General features: G+C 37.2%; 1 protein-coding gene across 1 annotated transcript in view; it reads left to right on the top strand.

The window, feature by feature from the left end:
- The window catches only part of LOC150089476 (uncharacterized), a 53,828-nt gene extending 53,401 nt beyond the window's left edge, over positions 1–427 (top strand). Inside the window, exon 4 of the mRNA XM_090389996.1 lies at positions 317–427. Within this exon, the coding sequence (XP_090246122.1) occupies positions 317–427 (111 nt within the window). The remainder of the gene's footprint in view (positions 1–316) is intronic.
- Positions 428–21,081: the final 20,654 nt, after the last annotated feature.

Raw genomic sequence — 21,081 nt, 5'->3', positions numbered from 1 at the left:
AGGGCCAATATCCGGCATATTAAATAAATTTCTCCATTAAAAATGTGTCGAATGGGAAACATATGCTCAAAATAAAGGAAACAATCCTGTCAATTTGAATACTTATCAGCAAATTTCACTGCTCTGTTCACCTTTTCATAACAAAATGTTTGAAATATTAGTTTTCTTTTTGATGATACAATCATATTCTTTAATTGTATGAGATCGAGTTCTTTTAATATAAATTTTAATAGAAAATTAATACAGGAATTAAACTTCGTGTAAATGAAGATGAAAAGCAACTATTCTAATTTAATTTTTGGTTTATTTTCTGCAGATTCTCGGAACTGTCATCACGTACACCATTATTCTGAGTCAGTCATTTGAGGACAAGAGTAAATGCACGCCCACTATCATCCAGTACGTGAATTTCACCGGAGAAGAATAGAAGAGTATAAAATTAAATCATCAAAGTCATTTATACTGCATTTAACCATCATAAAACATTTATACTACTGTAGATGATATTTATTAAACCATGAAGTAAAATATTTTGTTGACCTTGTTCTATCATTTTGGGAGACCGATCTTAGAGGGACTGGTTGAGGAAATAAAATATTAGCATTTTTCAAGAAAAATAAAAAAAAAAAAAAGTTTAGCCAAAAAAAAAAAAAAAACGAAAAAGAAAAATGGGCACCTGTTTGGTGCCCATTTTTCCTGCCACCACTGCTGAGTTAAGGATTTCATCATACATGGTGATCGTTAATCCTTTCATCATAAGTATTTCATTATATTAAGACCTCTGGTTCACCTGTATTGACATTTAACTGCGCAGCTGGCAATGTTCCCTGCAAGAATTTTGTAATCAAAAGCAATTTTATATTTACACTCATCACTTATTATATGATACAGTATTTTATTGTCCCAACACAGGATTGCTGAAAGAAAGAAAGAAGTGAACAAAAAAATAATACAGGAGTGGCATGTCCACTTGAGTTAATGATTGGGAAAACAATTAGTAAACAGGAGGGGGTTCAACTTAGAATAAACCCATACTGTTCTAGTTTTTCAACTGCAATACTTATCTTCAATGGATAAGAATATTAATGCCAGAAACCCTTGCCCATACTCAGCATATCAACAACCAATTATAGACCGTTGGATTTTCTGGTGCAATGGCTGCCAATGCCATATGCCTACCAATGTGGTTCATACTACTTGTGTTGTTGTTGTTGTTTTATTGTTTATTGGTGCATTAACTACGGAGATAATTGTATTACTTCTGTTGACTGATATGGAAACAGTTAGAAACGGTAATACAAACCTATTCGTTTCATGAAACAGAAAAATTCTCTTTTTCTATAACATTTGGTTTTTCGCTTATGGTATGGCCAGGTGACAATTCCTATAAGCTTCAGACTGAGATTAATGAGAACAGACGAGCATTTTTATACAAGTTTCCAGGAGTATACGTTTTGCTGTGAGTGGTCTGTGGCAGAGCGTACACTGCGGAGAGTCGTTACTGACAGAAGGAATAGATGAAACCGATGAGCGTGACCTATTCGGGTTCTGGCTAAGATTACTTCTTTACTGTTTGTACGGAAGCCCATAATAGTGGTAAAGGTTTAATTTAAAAGAGATTTTTTTATGTATATGTGTTTGTAAGCGCTGAACGGTACAAGAAAATTCATTAGTGTGCTGGATGGACGTTTGACATCATCATCCGGGATTTCATTTACTGGTATTCAACAGAAGACTACCTGTTGTTGATGCTCTTTGAGACGAATCAACTCTGTTCTGATGAGCTTTAGTAATGGATGGGTAGGTGGGGAAGTGTTTAGCATGGCTAACGGGGTACTTTGCGAGTCTGTATATAAAATGCTCTTTTGGATTGAGAGATGGAAAATATTTTTTATAGCAAGCTTTATGGCTTATAATTCAGCAGTGTAACTACTAAATGGCTTATAATTCAGCAGTGTAACTACTACATTCTGTGAGAATGTGATGCAGAAATGTAACCGTCAGGGTACACCCCTGCTGCACTTCTGACTTCGCTCCATCAGTATAAATTTTAACGAAGTCGGATAACATTACGTATGAGCAATGCTTAACTATTGGATGGTAATGCCCGTTACAGAGCGTCCCCCCCCCCCACTGTTGGTAACGATTGTCACAAGACGGCATGATGACAGACCATGGAGGGTCGGGATCTATAGGATCTTGGAGGATTTTATTGAAGTGTATATTCTAATTTTCTGCTAGTTCCTTTAACCTAATACCAAAAGGCCGAGTTGCCTGTGATTTGTTTCTATAAAAGGTTGTAAAACTGTGGATCATTAAATATTGACCAATTAGGATGGGTCGACTGACTTTGGATCTTGGTTGCGTAGTTCAGTAATGTCATCTTTCTCCTGATATTTAGAGGAGCTTCATACAGGCTTTGCACTGGTGATGTTCTGAAAGCACATATAGCTGCCCTAAGAGCTAAATGTTGAACAGGGTTGAGGGGAGATAAAGAACTCTCCCTAGCACAATCGAAGACAGGCACACAGTAGTTCAGGCGTGATCTAATAATGGATCTACATAATTGACACAGGTGTAACGATCTGCTCGCTAGGTTGTTGCTGATAAGGCTCCGAGTATGTTAATTTTTTTTTTTTTTTTGACAAGCAGTCCGAAATGTTCAATGTGCTTTTCACAGTTTAACTTGCTGTCAAAAATTAAGCCTGTTAGAAGAACACTGTTTGCTACTGTAAAAGGATGGTTGTCCAAGTGGAGTTCAGTTCAGGATTTATTTTACATCTGATACAGAAGCGAATGACAGAAGCTTTCTGGCTGGATAGTCCATAACCTTTTTACGTCATCGATATTCGGATGTAATTTATCATCTGAATATTTGCAGTTGTCCTTCAATACAGTTTAACGTATTCAGAATGATAGGAAATTATAAGATAATTGAAATAAAGATATAAATCCATGTTTTCGGAATGAGTTCGATTATATGATTCATTATAATTGTGAAGTGAGGGACACTGAGAATAAACCCTTATGGGATTCCTCCTTCTTGGGCGAAGTTTTTAGAGAAAGAGTTTGATGAAAACGAACTTGAAAGGATCTGTGTTGAAAGAAATTTTGGATGAAATGCGGTAAATGACCTCTCAGTCCAAAAGAATGTAGATCCTTTAAAAGGCCCACCATGTGGGGTCAAAGGCTTAATGAATGTCAAGACAGATCAAGAAATTATCCGTTTTGATGGATGCATTTCTAATGTTTGTTTCGTCTTTAATCATAAGATCCAACGATTATCGATTTTTTTGATCATCGTTGGTATCTTAAATCCGAAAACTTGATTTTGGGATTCAAGATGCCAAATGAGAAGACGATGAATCAATTTTTCGCGAGTTCTGCTCAGACAGCTGGTAAGAGAAATCGGTCTGTAGTTGTAAGGAACAGAATGGTCTTTACAATTACTAGGTTTCGGGGTTTCCTGTACCTAGAAATGACTCCACAAGCTTGAGCATATATGTTTAGTGAAGATTACATTGAAAAATATCAGGAGTAAAGATAGTGACTTTTGATATAAATTTTGGAGCATTATATAGTATATGCAATCAGGGCCGGCAGCACTATTCCTTGAGTTTGTAAGAGATTGCTGCAGTTCAAACATAGTAAAGTTGTTCTAAGCACAGGTGTCAGTGAAATTCAGTTTAAATTTGTCAGTTACATCTTTAATTTTTTGAAATGATTGGTCATAAGCGGTTGAGGAAGAAAACTAAGAAAATACGGTTCCAAGAGCATTTGAGGTTTCTGTATGAGTAGAAAGCTCCTATTCATTCCAGTAAAGCAGTGGCATAAATAAAAGAGGAAAATAAGTTTAACTGTTTTATTTTTCTCCAGGTCGGTCTCATATATTTGTACTTTTATTAATTGAGGAAGCGAATGTACTCCAAACTTCTTTTTCTCTTTGCATCTGATATAACGGGCTCTCCTTCTGAGTCTCTTACAATTAATTAGATTGGAAGTTTGCAGAATAGATTCTCTGATTTTTCTCTTTTTTTTTTTTCATCGTTGCAATTTTCCTTTCACCATTAATTTATTATTCGATTATTTCACACTTGATACTATGGAATGGTAGTAATCGCATATGTTAGTATTTGAAGTGTTATGCATTCAGTAACGTAGTAAATGGAGGGGGACTGGATGATATAGTTGTCGAACAAGTCGTGCCAGCTGTACTTTATCCAGTCAGCCTTTAAAAACTTCCATTTTACAGGATTATCTATTGGAAAGGAATAGGATGTTTGAATTATCGGGTTATTTTCACTGTAGTAAGAATTGTTAAGAGTTACGAAATGGATACTTGGAGAACAAATGGAAACGTCTATTTGAAGAGGCTGATACAATAAGGAAAATGAACATAGGTAGAAGGGCTAGTGTTCAATAACGTTAAATTTTGTCTGTTGATCAACATTTCAATAAGCTTTTCAAGCCTGTCTGAGGTGGAGAAACCCCATAATTGAAAGTGTATATTAAAGTTAACTAGTAAATAGAATGGAGGTGGTAACTGCAAGACAAGATCTTCGATTTCCTGAATAGCATGTGGATGATTAAGTGGAAGATAGACTGAGACCAAAGTAACAGTGTTGCCAATTACTATTCATGCAGCAACGGCTTATAAGGAGGTTTGCAATGGAATGCGTCTGGAGGGTACTCTTGTATGGCTACTCCTCCATGAACATTAGAGTCCGATCTATCTTGTCTCAAGATAGTTATGTTTGATTGAAGGAGAGGCTTGGGGTGTCAAATTGGTTTTTTATAAGCACAGGGAAACAGGATTGGAGTAGTGAATTAGTTCATAGATATAATCAAGGTTGCTGAAAAATACCTGCAATTCCATTGGATGATGTGTTCCATTATTTAGTTTTGTATGTGGAAGACGAATCTGTTATTTTTCTGGGAAATGTAGGACGCGCTGATTCTTTGCTATTATCCACATTATCATCTGCTTGTATTGAAAGCAGTTCTTGATTGTTAATATCATCTGTATCCATGCTTGTTAAATATGATTGCTTCATATTGCCTCAACAGTATATAATTTTTGCAATTTTTCTTCCACATGACAATGCGGAGGATTCTGGGATGGAATTGTGAATAATGTATTATTGCTTTGGTCTACTAAGTTCACTTTAGATGGATGCTAGATCGAGAGTACTGATAGATCCAGGTCTGCACTTGGATGAATCGCTTGTTGGTCCGGTGCTACCATACTTCTGCACCGTATAAAACAATTGGAATGAAGATGGTGAAGTATATGAGCTGAGGGGATCTACCCTTCAACCCCCAGTCTCTCCTTGTGACACTTCTTGCCGGATTGAGCTGCTCCTTGTGCTCTTCAGATCTGGAATGCAGTTCTTATCTTTATAAGGATTTACTTCAACATTCTTGCATACTTTTAAATGGCTGTACTTCATTTTCCGTATGAGAGTGTAAATTGTATCTGTAATATTGTAAGTACGGTATCGTGATATACGGCGGAATGCCATAATTTGGCAGGGAACGCGTGATACAATAAATTAAAAAAAATAATAATAATACTTGTAGAACTTGAAGCTGTTGATTTTAGAAAAGAGACGAGACATCAAACAAAAAAACTGATCCAATATGTATCATTAAAAATCACGATCAGGGAAATCGTCGGACTACTGGAATCCGCTTGGCACCTAGGGTCAGCGGCAAGGGTATCCAACTCCTGAACTGCTTGTGAGAGTAATGCTACTAACACATCTACTTCCATCACAATCACTACAGATCCACTAATCATTAAACAATATAAAAAAATAACAGCTCTACTACTAAAAGAATCATAAAAGACCGAAGCCAATATCCAGACAGTCACAGCATTAGCATTAGTAGAGGCATTTGATGCAAGAAAGCAAGCTTATGCAGCATCAGCTAAAAAAAAATAATAAAATAAAATAAATAAATAAATAAAAAATAACCACTTCCACTTCACCCCTCTGTTCGTTCGAAATATCTGTCCAGCTGAGCCTTAAACTTATTTAGGCTATCAACTTCTACGACAAGGGATGGAAGTCTGTTCCACCAACCAACCACCCGCTGGCTAAAGGCAAATTTCCGCACTTCTATCCTACATCTGTCTTTCCTCAGTTTGAATTTATGCCCTCTCAGGTGATTATTCTGAGCAAGAGGGAGAATCCCATCAACATTGAGCATGCTCAAACCATTCAAGGCTTTATACACCTCTATCAGATCACCTCGCTGGTGCCTAGTCTCCAGACACTGTAATTTGCAAAACTTAAGCCTTTCTTCGTAAGAGCAACCCTTTGTTCCATAAAACTAATCTTGTTGCCCTTCTCTGTACTCGTTCCAGCAGCTCTACATCCTTCTTGAAATGAGGCCTCCAGGCCTTTATACAGTACTCTAGGTGTGGCCTGACCATTGCCTTATACAAGGGAATAATCACCTCCTTATCCCTGCTAGAAAAATTCCTATATATCATTGACAATACATCATGAGCTACTCTTGCAGCCCATCTGAACTGCTCAGAGAACTTCATATCTGCCTGCACAACCACCCCCAGGTCCTTTTCATTCTCTACCACTGTCAGTGCAGTCCACAGAGTTCATACGTTGCTCTGGGGTTGCTGTTTCCCATATGTAGTACTTTACATTTGTCAATGTTAAACTTCATTTGCAACCTCTCAGCCCATCTGCTCAACCTTTCCAGATCCTGTTGCAGCAGCATAGCATCAGTAGTGTCCTTAAAAACCCTGCCAACTTTTGTATCGTCTGAAAACTTGGACATTAAGCTTGATATACCATCATCAATATCATTTATAAATACAGAAAACAATAATGGACCCAACACTGAACCCTGAAGAACTCCACTAATAACATTAGTCCACGATGAGCCGTGTCCATTGATTACCACTCTCTGTCTTCTCCCCCTCAACCACCCCTTTATCCATAGCAGCAATTTGCCTACAATGCCACACTGCTCCACAATTTGTGCAGCAGTCTCCCATGTGCAACAGTATCAAAAGCCTTTCTACGATCCAAGTATATAATATCAAAGCTATTCCCTGGATCCAGTTCTTTAGTGACCACATCATAGTATCCAATCAAACTGGTCAGGCAAGACTTCCCCTTAACAAAACCATGCTGTGTCAGAGCTATAACTGAAGTCTTGTCTAAATGATCCTGCAGTGCTTCTTTAACCAGTGCCTCCATTAATTTTCCGGGAACAGAAGTTAAACTCACAGGCCTATAATTACTTGTGTCAGCCTTTGATCCTCCTTTGTGAATTGGGGTCACATTTGCACATCTCCAGTCCATGGGTACCTCCCCTGAGTCCAAAGAAGCTCTCATAATTAGGGCTAAGGGTCTGCTTACTTCTTTTGCTGCCTCCTTTAATATAACTGGATAGATTCCATCCACCCACGGTTCCTTTCTTGTGTTTATCTTCAACAATTTCTCCTCCACTTTACTCTCAGAGATTACAAGATTCTCTAGCTTACTGCCAGAGTTGAATACACCTCTGGCATTTCCCTCGCTGAATAACTCCTCATGTGTGAATGTCGATGCAAAATATTCATTTAGTTTGTTAGCTACCTGAGCAGAATCATCAATAGTTGACCCATCGATATCAAGTGAACTAATCTGACTCGTCCCCTTTCTTCTAGAGTTTACATAAGTAAAGAACTATTTGCTGTTTTTCTTTGCATCCCTTGCCAAAGATATCTCTTAATCTGCCTTCGCCTGCCCAACCTCCTTTGTAACTTGGTTACAGATCAACTTGTATCTATCATAGGCTTCTGTGTCACGTGTTAATTTGTATGTATCCCATGCATTTTTCTTCTCTGCCATAAGTCTCATTAGTTCATCTGACATCCATTTAGGCCTAAACCTTGAACAATATTTCTTAGTTGGTATGTGAAGCCTAGTAGCTTCCAAGATAAGTTCTTTGAATGCTTCCCATTTTGAATTTGCTGTTGATAACATCATCAGTTGGTCCCACTGTATAGAATTTACTGTCTCAGTCCATCGTAGTCGCCTTTACGGAAGCAATAACCCTTCCCTTTACCCCTAATGGTAGTTACCTCTTTGAGTAAATCCCACTTCAGCACACTGTGATCACTGCCACCTAGGGGTTCATTTATCTGCAGATTCTTAATGCATGGAGAATCACTACTGATAATCAAATCAAGAGTATTACTCCCTCTTGTTGCCTCTCGAACACGCTGATGTAGAAAACAATCATCCAATAAATCCACAAAAGCCTTGCTAGTGTGTGAGTGACCAGCCTCCAAATTCCAGTCAATATCTGGGAAATTAAAATCTCCCATTATAAGACTCTCTGATTTACTGGCCCACTCTATTTCCCTGTACAGTTTCTTATTATACTCATCAGAGTCATTAGGCCTATAGCACACTCCTACTCTCAATTTTGATCTCCCAATGCTTATGTCACACCAAACTGACTGGACACTGCACTGTCCAGCGTTGTCCACTGGCTTCACTTCCTTGGATTTTATGTATTTCTTAACTAATACCATAACCCCTCCTCCTTTCCTATCCTTTCTGTAGACATTGTAATCCCCAAATTCCAGTTCTGCATTCCTTATATCTGTGTGACACCACGTCTCTGAAATCCCCACAATATCTGCCTTTGATGTTTTGAGCAATACCTCAAATTCATGAAATTTATTTACCAAACTCCTAGCATTGGTGTACACCAAGTATACATGCACCTGTTCTTTTTCTTAGCTACCCTAACACAACCCATGTGTTTACTTGTACCCCAATGATTCCCAGCAGTCTCTGAAATATCTTGCATCTTATTTTCCAGGCTGCTGCTCATTCCAATAGAAGGAGTGCAAGAATCACTTTCTCCTCTGCCATTGGCTACTGTTAATCTATTAGTCCTTGGATCCCCCCCAATCTAGCAGTTTTCCGACCCACCTAACACTGGCTCGATAGCATGAGCAAATATTCTTGCACCCTTTCTATTTAAGTGTATCCCATCCCTGTAGAAGCAGTCTCTCCTGTTAACAAGTACAGACCAGGCTGAAAAAAATTCTACCCCTTGAGCCTTGCACAATCTTTTTGGGACCGAATTGATCGACAAGGCTCTCATCATATACTCCCTCCTATCGTGAACGTACCTAGGAATAGAAAACGTTTAATTCGGCCAAGACCAGTGCACTGTTACTGGAACATTATTACTTAAAAAAAAATAAATAAATAAAATAAAATAAATAAATGAATTAAGCCTGGCAACATCGCCGTTATCCAAAGGAAGATTAACAATGTCTGTAAATTACAAAAGGTGTTTCACTTGAAAGCTGAAGTGGACATGCCGGAAAATGACGACCTCTGCACAACCAGCAGTGCATCTCATACATGTCATTTTTACTGTGAACTGCTATGTGGTTGATGTCCAGCTATCAACACGCTAAATACTTGTAACATCGATCACAATTAAAATAATTGGTTAGAATTTTTGCGTGCCGATTCTGAAATCGGTATTTATTCTTTTACAATCTATCTAACAAAATCGATTGCGGGTCAATGAATACAACATAATGTATACCAGCGCGTACTTTATCTCATCTTATTAGGATTTGCAACAGAAGTCAGTTTTCCTTTCCTGTGTAAACATGGCACCCCAGTATAACAAATTTTATAGAGGATTTCGCTCCACTGCTTTGCCTCACTCGTTCAGTGGCGCCTGTTTCTTCAAAGGTCTGATTATCCAAGAAGTTCGCACTGTTGATATTTGTGTATGCAGCTTTCAAACCATCTATAATGTTTTGAGCTTTGGCCTTACTCTTGTCTTGAATTATTACGTTGTGTCATTGATTGACTAGAACGAAAGATCAAATTATGTTTCACTCATCGTTCCATTCTACTTCATAATTTTCGTATAATGCAGGAAACAAAAAAAATAAATAAATAATCGGCACTTGTTAGATGCTGCTGCTATCTGTTTTTCAATTACCATTTACAGCAATTAAATGAAAAACAGAAATGTAAAAAAATCTAAATGAAGCCAATGAAAAACTGTCTGGAATCCACTCAGCAAATCCAGCAATCTGGGTTGGATTTGCGATATTCATGACAAATCAAATACGGAATTCCCTGTAATTTTAGAGTGGATTGTTTTATTTCTCAAAGTCTCACAAACGTTCATTCAATATCCTAAATCACATGTTAAAAGAAAGGAAATTATAAATTTAATGAACCTTAGAAAATTGAAGAGATCAGATTGCTATATGTGAAATGAAATTCTATTATGTGGTGAATGACACTCTACGCAATTCTTAATTTTATTTATTTCGTTGGTAAACAGAATTTAATTTGTTTGTTGAATCTTTTGCTCTCAGAAGCTCATAAAGTAGCTTTCTCGGCAGCTATTTTCTTTATTTATTCAATCAGTGTTGCGCTACGTTGATTTTGTGGTGTCCAGATGTTCAATTCAAAAGTACAGTTAAGAGAAAGGGTGGTCACTTTATATGTTAATGGTTTTGCTTATACTGCCGGTTTAAGGATGTTTACACAGAGTGCCTAGTGCATTAAGAACAACCAATTTTTCTTTCATTATTATTATATTTTCTGATATTCCTTAACCAATAAATTCTCCTTTTGGAATATCATACCGAAGCCTTTATATTCACAGAAGCTGTCTTTTCGTATACTAAAAAACGTGACTCTGAGGGCCGTCTGCATAAAAGGATCTGGGTTTATCTCAGTGACCAAGTTAGTTGGTTGATGTTTAGTGATGGTTATACGGTTTTTACTCCACCGAAAAACCTGGAGTTATCATCCAACTAAAGGAAAACTAACTATACAGGGTGTCTCAAAAATACACGACATAACTTCGGGAATGAATTCCTCATATGTAGACAATAAAAATATTTTATATCAACATAGTTCAGGAAATGCTTGGTTCCCGAGTTATTAACCGGAATGTCTTATCTCCCGCAGATGATTTCCTTCTTCACAAGGTACTGACAGAATCTGGTGGTTTTCCATTCTGACCATGTACTCAAATTAGGAGCAAGCGGGTATGCACTTTGTGTATGGTTTGGCGGATGGCAGTATTCTGGAGGCTCGTCATTTGTAGCACGAAAGGTTCCCAGACAGGAAAACGTTTGAAGGTATCCATCGCCGCCTTTGTGAACATGGGACCTTTACACCTCGTGCTGCCGACAGAGGACGACCAAGATCTACGACTCCTTAATTAGAGGAGACATCGATGTGAGGCCTGTATTCAGGCAGAAGGTGGACATTTTGAACAACTACTATGAGGTGATGTAGTGTTTGAACAACTACTATGACCAATGTTCGGAAAGTTCAGGACTTTGTCCGCTGTAAAGTCACCTGAAGAAGCCCTACAGAGAGCAGTCAAGCTACTCAATCTGGAAAGAAGGTTTTGTGCTGTTCTCTCTGAAAAAGTGAGATCTTATTTCGCCCAAAACAGTTTATAAGTATACAAATATTATGGTCTTAGTATACTCGTCGCTTATTTCAAAGCAATTTTACACTGCACAGAAACGGCCTTTGCTCAATTTCGCATAAAGTGAAGAAAATTTGTCCTGTCCTTCCGAGATCGAATTTGATGGTGTCAAACGAAAGGTTGGTGGTTTCGTTACCAAAAACCCAGCTCGTTTTGTGTGCGCAAGGCTATATTTTATATTTGCCTTGCACTTTATGTACACCGTGTGAATATAAAGGGCTCCTTATGGAATCACTCTCTCTTACCCTCCCCTGGCCCAACAACTATTCACATTTTGATGTGAATAGTAGTATGAGATAAATATGTGTCTGATTTTCATGTTCAAAATAAGAAAGTGAACATAATATTTACGCTTTATTATATAAAGGCTCAGCAGTTCTTAATTTTATTTATTTTCTTAATAAATAGAATTTAATTCGTTTGTTGAATCTTTCACAACAAGACCGAAATGAACAAAACACTTAGGTGATGAAAATTTCAGCAGAAATCAATGATCACCTCTAACACGTACGCGTAACGTCCATATAAACTTTTTTTTATTTTAATAGCAGTTGGGTAAATTACATAATTGTAAATAAGCAACTGATTGTGCATTAAGAACGTTGCGGAGACTGTTATCGTGGCAAGATATTCACTGAAACTTGTGGACTGGTCACAATCATCAGTTATCTGACATCCTAAATGGATGTCAGGTAACTGATGTTACTAATAAGCCTTACCCATAAATATGAGAAATCTTTGGATTCTTAGGGGTCCCTATGAACTGGCGATGTGCGAATATATCTGAAATTCATAAAGGTGGATAAAAGATGACACTAGCAATTACAGACCTGTTAGTTTAACTACTATTCCAGGGAAAATAATGTATTAATGGTTAAAGGGACAATGCAGGATCATCTAGACAGTAATGAAATTATACTGCAGTCACAGCATGGATTTATTAAGGAGCAATCTTGTCTGACCAATCTGATTGGATACTATGATGTGGTCAGGAAGGAACTAGATGCAAAAAAGTTGATACTGTTGCGCATAAGACTGCTATGTAATTTGGAGCAGTGTGGCATTAAGAGCAAGTTACTGCTATGGAAAAAGGGATGATTGCTTAGGAAAACCGTGTTTTAATGGACACTGCTCATCATGCAATAATGTTATAACTGTAGTCCTGCAGGGTTCAGTACTGAGCCCATTGTTGTTTGCTGTATTTATTAATGATATCTATTAATGATATATTTATTAATGATAGGTATATCAAGATTAATGTCTAAGTTTTCAGATGATACAAAAGTTGGCAGAGTGATTAATGTCAGTAATCAAGGTATGGTACCGCAACAGGAGCTAGAAAAATTAAGCAGTGGGCTGAAAAATGCCAATTGAAGCTTAACTTTGACAAAGGAAGGTACTGCGCATGGGTAGTAATAATCTCAGGTTAACGCACCAGCTGTGTGCTATTGCACTCAGCGCAGTGGAAAACGAAATACATAGGGGTAAATTGTGCAATAAGATATGAAGTTCTCTGAGAAATGCAGACAGGCTGCCAGGACAGCGCTTGGAGTTTTGTCTACAATATACAGGAACATTTCTAGCATGGATAAGGTGATGATTATGCTTTTGACAAGGCAATTGTTAGGCACAATTTTGCATTATCTGGAAACTAGACACCTCCGAGAAGATCTGGTTGAGCTGGGTTTTTTTTTTTTTTGGTAGTTATTGGCGCATCGGCTTCTGTGGCCATAATGCACCTCCCAAGGTTTTTGCAGTACTTTGATCCAAGCCCGAGGCGGGATTCGAACCCGCGACCCTTGGGTTGCCAGGCAGGCGCTTTACCCACCAGGCTAGCCCGGTCGGCGGTTGAACTCTTGAAGGCCGTGAATGGACTGAGTAAGCTCAATGTTGATGGCATTCTTCCTCTTGCTAAAACTACATACATGGGTGGAGATAAGTTGAATCTTGTGAAGGATAGTTGCAGAATATACATGTGTAATTTGCTTTAAGCCAGCGGATGGTTGATTGTTGTAGAAATGGGTAGTTTTAAGAAATTCAAGGAAAAACTAAACAAAATTCTTGGAGTGGATGAACGGGTGAGCCCGATAATTTATTTATTTTTAGATTAAATTCTACAAGCTGGCTTTCTTGCACTATTTTCCAATACTAATACTCATGAATCAGTTTAGTGATCCCAAATTTATCAAATAAATTCTTTAATATCTCCAGACAAGTCTGACTAGGGCATCCTTATTTGGAATTTTGTTCTGAAGGACTGGTTCTTAAGGTCCTGTGAAACCACAAAGATTAGCCTTGGCTAATGATCTTACTATCCTGGTAAGTTGACACTCACGTGCGACCCTAGAAACCATTTCAAATGCTATGCTTGTCGACCTGTTCGAGTGAACCATTAACGACAAATCTTCCCGTAGTCTCAGAAACAAAGCACCTTGGAATTACAAAAAAATAAGTTAAATTCTTCCCCCATCTCACTATCTCACTAATATTAGTAGAAAAATCAAGTTTCAGTGGGACCATTATGAGAATTTCTAGATATGATGGGTCTCTTAAAAACCGTGCATATCTATTACAATGCTGTCTTTCTCCCTCTGGAATCCTATGCTGCTGGTGATTACTTCCAGAAAGCTGATAAAATAAAATTACAGTCCAAAGATGCAACCCTTCAGAGAACCATGCTCCTTACTATTTTAAAAGTCTAATGGTCATGTCTAGTAGTACTCTTCCACTAGACATGGCTCTGGTATTTAGAGGGCTCTGTTTCCATATCCGCAAACAAATTCCTACTGAATTCTCTTCTTCAAGAGGAGTGTTTCCATTTACAATGGGCTTCCTCAGATTACAAGTTATTTTTTGATAGGAATTTTTTTCCGCCATAAAGTGCGGTTCAAGGTGTTTTGGTCGGTTAAACCTCTGACTGTCATGTACTGCAGTACTCCATCCATGCCCTCCTAGTTGTTGTTGTTCTCCTTCTTCGAGGAGGTATCCATTCCAGGATAGCCTTTGGATATCTGGTTTCAAGCATCCATTTTACATGTCCATGATATGGACATGTAAAATGGATTTTCTTTGATCGTGTCAAACCTACTGAATTCTTTATAATAAATATTAATATTTAAACTGACATCGCAAAAAAGAAAAGATGGAACGACCTTGACAATATAGTTGAGGAAGGCCGTTTCATGGTCGTTTTCCATTAAGATTATTACTATATTTAATATCACTCATATACCGCGTGAAATTAATAATATAGTTTATTAAGCTATTCGTTTAAATTATTATACATTCAGTTGACGTTTCAGATATTTCACCGATACCCATCACCAGACCATGCTGTTGGGAGAACAGAAAATTGAAAGGGATACAAGTTTGAATATATTACAGTTATAATTAATGTTACAGTTACAATTACACGAGTCTAAATTATTAAGCTTGAATTACTGTTACAATAAGAACCGGATATTACATTAGGTAAATCTTAGATAAGATTTACCTAATTTAATATCTGGTTTCTATTGTAATAGCTATTCAAACTCAATACTTTAGACTCGTATATTTATAATTATAATCTTGGTAATTGTAATAATGTAATATGTTAAAATTTGTAACGCTGTCTATTTTCTGTTACCCAAAAAGCATCGTCTGATTATGGGTATCGGTGAGATGCCTGAAACGTCACCTTAATGTATAGTAATTTAGACGAATAGCTTAATAAACAAGTATATGAGTGGTAGTAAATATATAGTAATAATCTTGTTCTGATCAATCTTTGGAAAACTTTCTGGGACACTACCTCATGGCTCAAGAAAGGATTTCTTGCCGAACGAAACCCTTTTCTTACAGAAAAAAAAAAAAAAAAAAGTTCTATATTAGAGGCTTTACAAATATCTTGATTGGTTATGTCTCTAAATGAAACATTTAAATTTGGACTCTTACACACTGACCTTTGTCTGGGAACACAAGAAAACGACACATATCCTTTATGACTGCTACCACTACAGTAACTTAAGAGAAACAATTAAGTCCACTTTCAGCAATCTCAACCCAGGCCAAGAGACTATCCTCCAAAACCATATTAATTTCCGGGCGCTTCAAGTTTCCGCTCATGATGTCTTTCACAGAAGACGTTTCTTCAACTCCAGTTCGGCCAATGAAACTATAATACTAATTACTTCAACTTAACTGGAAGTGCTCAATTCAAAAATTTTACACCGCTCCATGGTGTTCTCCTGCAAGTTATACAGTCCATTAAATTTAAAATTTGTTTGGAACTCCAGTGACTTCTTGCATCCGCTGGTATTGCACTCCCAACATCGGATGCAAGGTCCTCATTAGGAGAATGTTTATGGTCATAAGAGAATTTGTCCACCTTCCCGTGGTTACGGACGAGTACTCAGAAGTGGTCCTCCAGGTGATTGCCGCTTCTAGGTAGTGAAGTGACCAGCACAACACAACAAACAAAATTAACACAAACAAAACACACTTCACATATTTGGCCTTTTTGCAGAGATTTGCCTTCATAGTGACACGAAGCACACTTAAACTAACATCCTAGGTGCTGCCATAACAAAATATTCATGCACAGATACTCACTAGTGGTTTCACACTCTTGCGAGGTTGGGGATATCTCTTATTGTGTCCGACACAACTCACAGTACCTAACACAGCTCACGCGCATCTGGCTTTGCAGAGTGTTGGTATCTCTACAGTGCCGATTTTCTGGGAAACCAGTGTTCTTACCCAACGAACACTATGAACAAGATTCCATACCATAATGGAATCTTGGTCTGGCGGAGACGAAAGGTAATGAGGGCTAGGCAGTCGTTTCAAAGGGCTAGAAGACTTGAATCCTAGAGGGCTAGAGTCCTATGACTCAAATTGAGGAACAGATATTAATGAGAGGATATGTGAAAATTAAGGAGAGATAATATTAATATGATAAATAAAGCTAAGATTAATTATTGGCAGGATTTTGTTAAAAAATAAATGTTCTACAGATCCTCGGAATGTCTGTTACAAAATGACGTTTGATAAATCGAAGGTGGAAAAAAAATGTACACCCTTTTGCAAAAAGAGTGTGGAGTGGCATGACTCCATAAGGGAGGTTTTTATCTCATTTTTCCCAAAGACGGGGTCTGTATGGATAACTTTGCACAAAAGATCATTTGAATTATGAACACAGTGTGTTGGAGACCGATTTTACTATTTTTTAGTCGAATGATGCCCTTTTCGGGAAAAAGGATAGAAAGGGTCTCCTGAAACAATGGTATAGAAGTTGTGGTTATGAAGATGGCAGAACTTTAATGAATTTCTGCTACAATTGTAAAATGAGTATCTTAGAGAGGGTGTGTTTCCGAAGGAGTAGAGATACCAGAATAAAAGTTTTATTTAAAAAAATCCAGAAAAGGACGTTACAGATACTGTTTATATATGCCAGTAGCTCTGTTGTCCGAGTTAGGCATAATTTTTGAAAGAATGCTCATAGTGAGAATTGAACACTGTTATGAGCAAAATAAGTTTGGCTCTTTTAGGCAGTTTGGATTCCTGAGGGTAGCGGAGGTTGATTGCGTATGCTATTAATACTATTGTTGAAAGAGTCCACATGAATTTGAGCAATTATGCCCTGTGTGTCTTTATTATCTTTAAGGGAGAATTTGACAGATTGTGATGGGAGAGTTTTATGAGAAGATTGAAAATGAGTTGTCCTGATAATTTATATAGAATCATGTGGGACCATTTTAGCGACAGGTCAGTAGAAATTAGAACAAAAATCCACTGAAGGGCCCTACTCTTGGAATTATATCATGGATGGATTGTTAGAATAAGGATGGTATACTTGGAACCAATTGATTATGCAGACTTGATAGTACATGGAGGTTCTCGTAAACAGATGGGAGAGAGGGAAAGTGGAGCTATGGCTTACACAAATGAAGTATCACTGAAGACGAGTTGCGTGAATCTATTGATAGACAGGCTAAACGACGGACGGCAGTCAAGCTTTTAAACAGCCCTGTTTCATATGCCCCGGAACATATTTCACGTATAATAGCATACCTTTCGAGATGAAGCGCTTAAACCCCTTCAGCGAAGAATTGGCCAAACATGAAATCTGTTTTGAATCCATACCAAGTAGTAACATGCAGGCGTTTCAGGAAACTTTTAGTCGGTAAAACCTGGAGGGGATTGTATCCCTTTACCGGATAAGTTCTCTCCATACTGTCATTTTGCCGAAAACAAGAATAACTCTAACATAAAATATCCACGGTAATATTTCATCCAAATGCATTCAAGGTAAATCACATTGCGAAGTCGAAATCTTTTTTCGATGGGCTAGTGCGAGAGATGCTTTAATCATTATGCACGTTAATAGAGATGACAGTTTATTTACTTACTTCAGTGCTTGTAGTTATGCCCAAATATAATCTAATTCGATTTCCTGAGAGATTTTCCGCTTTATTTGTAACATTTGAAAACCGATCAACAAGCACGTTTCATTAGGTTTTATGTGGACACCATTTAACGAGTGAGTAATGACATTATTTTAATACTTATAAACTTACTCAAAGTTCTCAAGCAGAAAAATATGACTCCGAATTTTAACTATTTCATATTCAATTAGATGATATCCCTTCCTAATGGCTATGTGCGCGCTTCCTAATTTCATCGCACAAGTTCATAGAGATGTGCTGCCTTGACCAACAAGAATAAAATCAAAATATCTTTATAACACTCGAAATTTGGCAGTGCACGTCAATATTGGTCACATTTATACTATTTAAACACACCATGTAGTTTTCAATACATGAACGAAGCATCGACCACGATTACAATACTTTCAATGAAAGGATTTTCGTGCGCAGCTTATTTTTGTAATTGATGTACACTCTTTTATGATCCAGCTAAAAAATATCGATCGCATTTCTGAGAAAACAGGAAACTGGATACCGGTGGCATACTTGTTTCATCGTACGTTAGAGTTAGGTCGTGCAAGAGCAGAAACAAGTTTTCTCTGTCCATTTCTAGACATGGAGTCCCAGCATAGCAACTTTTACAAAGGATTTCGCTTCATTGTTTTGTTGCACTCGGTAAGTGGCATCTGTTTCTTCAAAGGTCTGATTACCTCCAAAGTTTCTACACTTTATTTTCGAGCCTGCAGTTTTCAAACCATTTATAATCTTTTAAGCTTTGGACTTATTCTTGTCTTGACTTACTACGTTTTATCGTTGACAGATTGGTACGAAAGGTCAAAGTTTAGTGCAATCATTATCCCTTCGTACTTCACATTCTTTTCCCTGTTTTCAAGACTTTTCATGTACATTGCCGGAAACAAAATAATCGCACTGGTTAAGAATTGCTGCGATCTGGAAGCAGACCTCATTTCAAAGTTAAAAAAACCGTATAGAATAAAATTTCCTATTATAATGATTACTTCTGTACATGTAATAACTTTTGTTTTTTCCTTTCTATTTTCAACAAATTTTGTTAATTATAAGCTGAGTGAAATAATTGAGGAAAAGTCTCGAATCATTGAAGCGGCTCATGTGATATGGATTGGATTTGCGATATTTATGTCAACTACTTCATTTCCTCTGATTTTATTCTGGATCGTTTATTTCTCAGAGTTTTACAAGCATTCATTTAATATTCTAAATCACGTATTAAGAAGAATTAAGACAGATGTGCCTTTAGAGAACGTAGAGAAATTGGAAGAGATAAGATTGTTATTTGTGAAATGCTGTTCTGTTGTAAAGGAAGCTCAACTTTTGCTCTCTGCACCTATTTTCTTTGTTTATTCTACCAGTGTTGCATTATGTTGCTTTTATGCTGTCGATATATTTAATTCAAAAGTAGAGTTAAAGGCAAAAGTGCTCGGTTGTTTCTTCATAATGTTTCTCTTTCTTCTTATATCATGGCTCTCAGCCTCTCTACACAGGATGTCCAATGAAGTAAGTACAACAACGAACAATTCTTTTTATTTATTATTTTTATTTAAACTTTTGTTACACGTATGAATGCTCTTGACTGAAATAGTCTTAATCAGTAACCACTGTAAGTGTGGTTCCAATAATCGACAGTGTGCTATCTATTGGTGAAACTCATAAGATCCAGTCTTCTGACATTGTACAGTTGTGTACCCTGATTCTGGTCTCACTTAAGCAGAACACACCGTCTTTATTCGGCTTATTCAATCCTTTCAGTGCTTTACTGCGTGTACCGGTGAACCTTACAATAAAGATCATATTTATATGTCATGAAAGGTTAACTTCTTATCAAGTACGACTCCCGAGAATTTTGGGTCTAGCAGTACTCGAGCACTTTGTCGAAGGCTCCTTTCAGGTTCAGGATGAAGATTATCCTTTCGATAAAAATGTACACAGACGGTCTTTTGCGGCAAGAACTTGAATTCATTGGCCTAGGAGTTAAGGTAGGCATTTGTATAATTGAGAAAATAGGCTGGTTGTCAACATAGAGGGATGCTGTTTACAGTTGAAAAGTGTTTGTTTTGCGATTGAATTTACTTTGATGGCGAAAAGCGTAACATTTGAAACAGATCCTTGTGTACTCTCTCCTCTCCACTGGGCCAAAGGGATCCCTACGTGTCATATCCATGTACTGCGGCCCAGGAGAAGGCATAGCACCAGCAAAAACATATCAACAAACGATTCAGGCACGCTACTTCCAAATGGAATTTTTTTTTTCTGCATGTACCCTGTCCATGGTAGCTGCCAGACATTCGTTCATCTCCGCCTAATGTCATTGTGATGGTATACAGAAAATTTATAAAACGGGCCTGACGTGTAGTTAATGTGTGTGCTTGTGTCAGGCCTCTTTGGCACCAGGTACCACTTGGGCAACTGCTGCCCGGTGCCTGGCACCTGGAGCAGGACTGCCCAACCGAACAAAAATTACAGTTATGGTAATAAAGATTAGAGTTCCATCTCTCTAAACGATATATACATTGAAAGTTCAGAATGTATGTTTCAACTTTAAGTTGAAACATACATTCTGAACTTTCACATGTACAGTATGAAAAACAATCGCGAGTTATTTCACATTGGCTACAGTCCTACATTTTAAAAAAGTAATCAACTGATTATAACAATAATTAAGCAGAATAAATTAACAGTAGAAACGCATGTGATGATAATTGTAATTTAAAGAGTTAAAAACTAAAGACACAGCTTCACAAGGTGAAATTACAAACAGATCCTCACCCAAGATTATATACAAAGATATGTTTTAAAAGTAGTCCAAAACCCTTTGAAGCACATACATAAGATAGTCAGGAAGAATGGACATTTAAATTTTAATATGTATAATATTAATAGATATATAAATCTTGTGGGCAAGTCAGTCATCATGGATAGAGCTTGCATAGGAAATATAAAATCCAATTTTATGTATGTGGTGATAACTGTAAAGTTAAACTAGAAATTAAAACACGAGAGGAGGCCAAAATATATAAAAATTAAGTAATTTTATTTGGTATCCACAGATGCTTTCTTTGTTTAGTTTCCTTAATTATAAAGGAAAATACACAAACAATCGTTGTGGTACATTTTA

Source organism: Mastigoproctus giganteus, chromosome 2 (genome assembly GCF_048544385.1).
Source record: "Mastigoproctus giganteus isolate SK-2022 chromosome 2, ASM4854438v1, whole genome shotgun sequence".
NCBI lineage: Eukaryota > Metazoa > Arthropoda > Arachnida > Uropygi > Thelyphonidae > Mastigoproctus > Mastigoproctus giganteus.
This window is presented reverse-complemented; position numbering and strand designations above follow the sequence as displayed.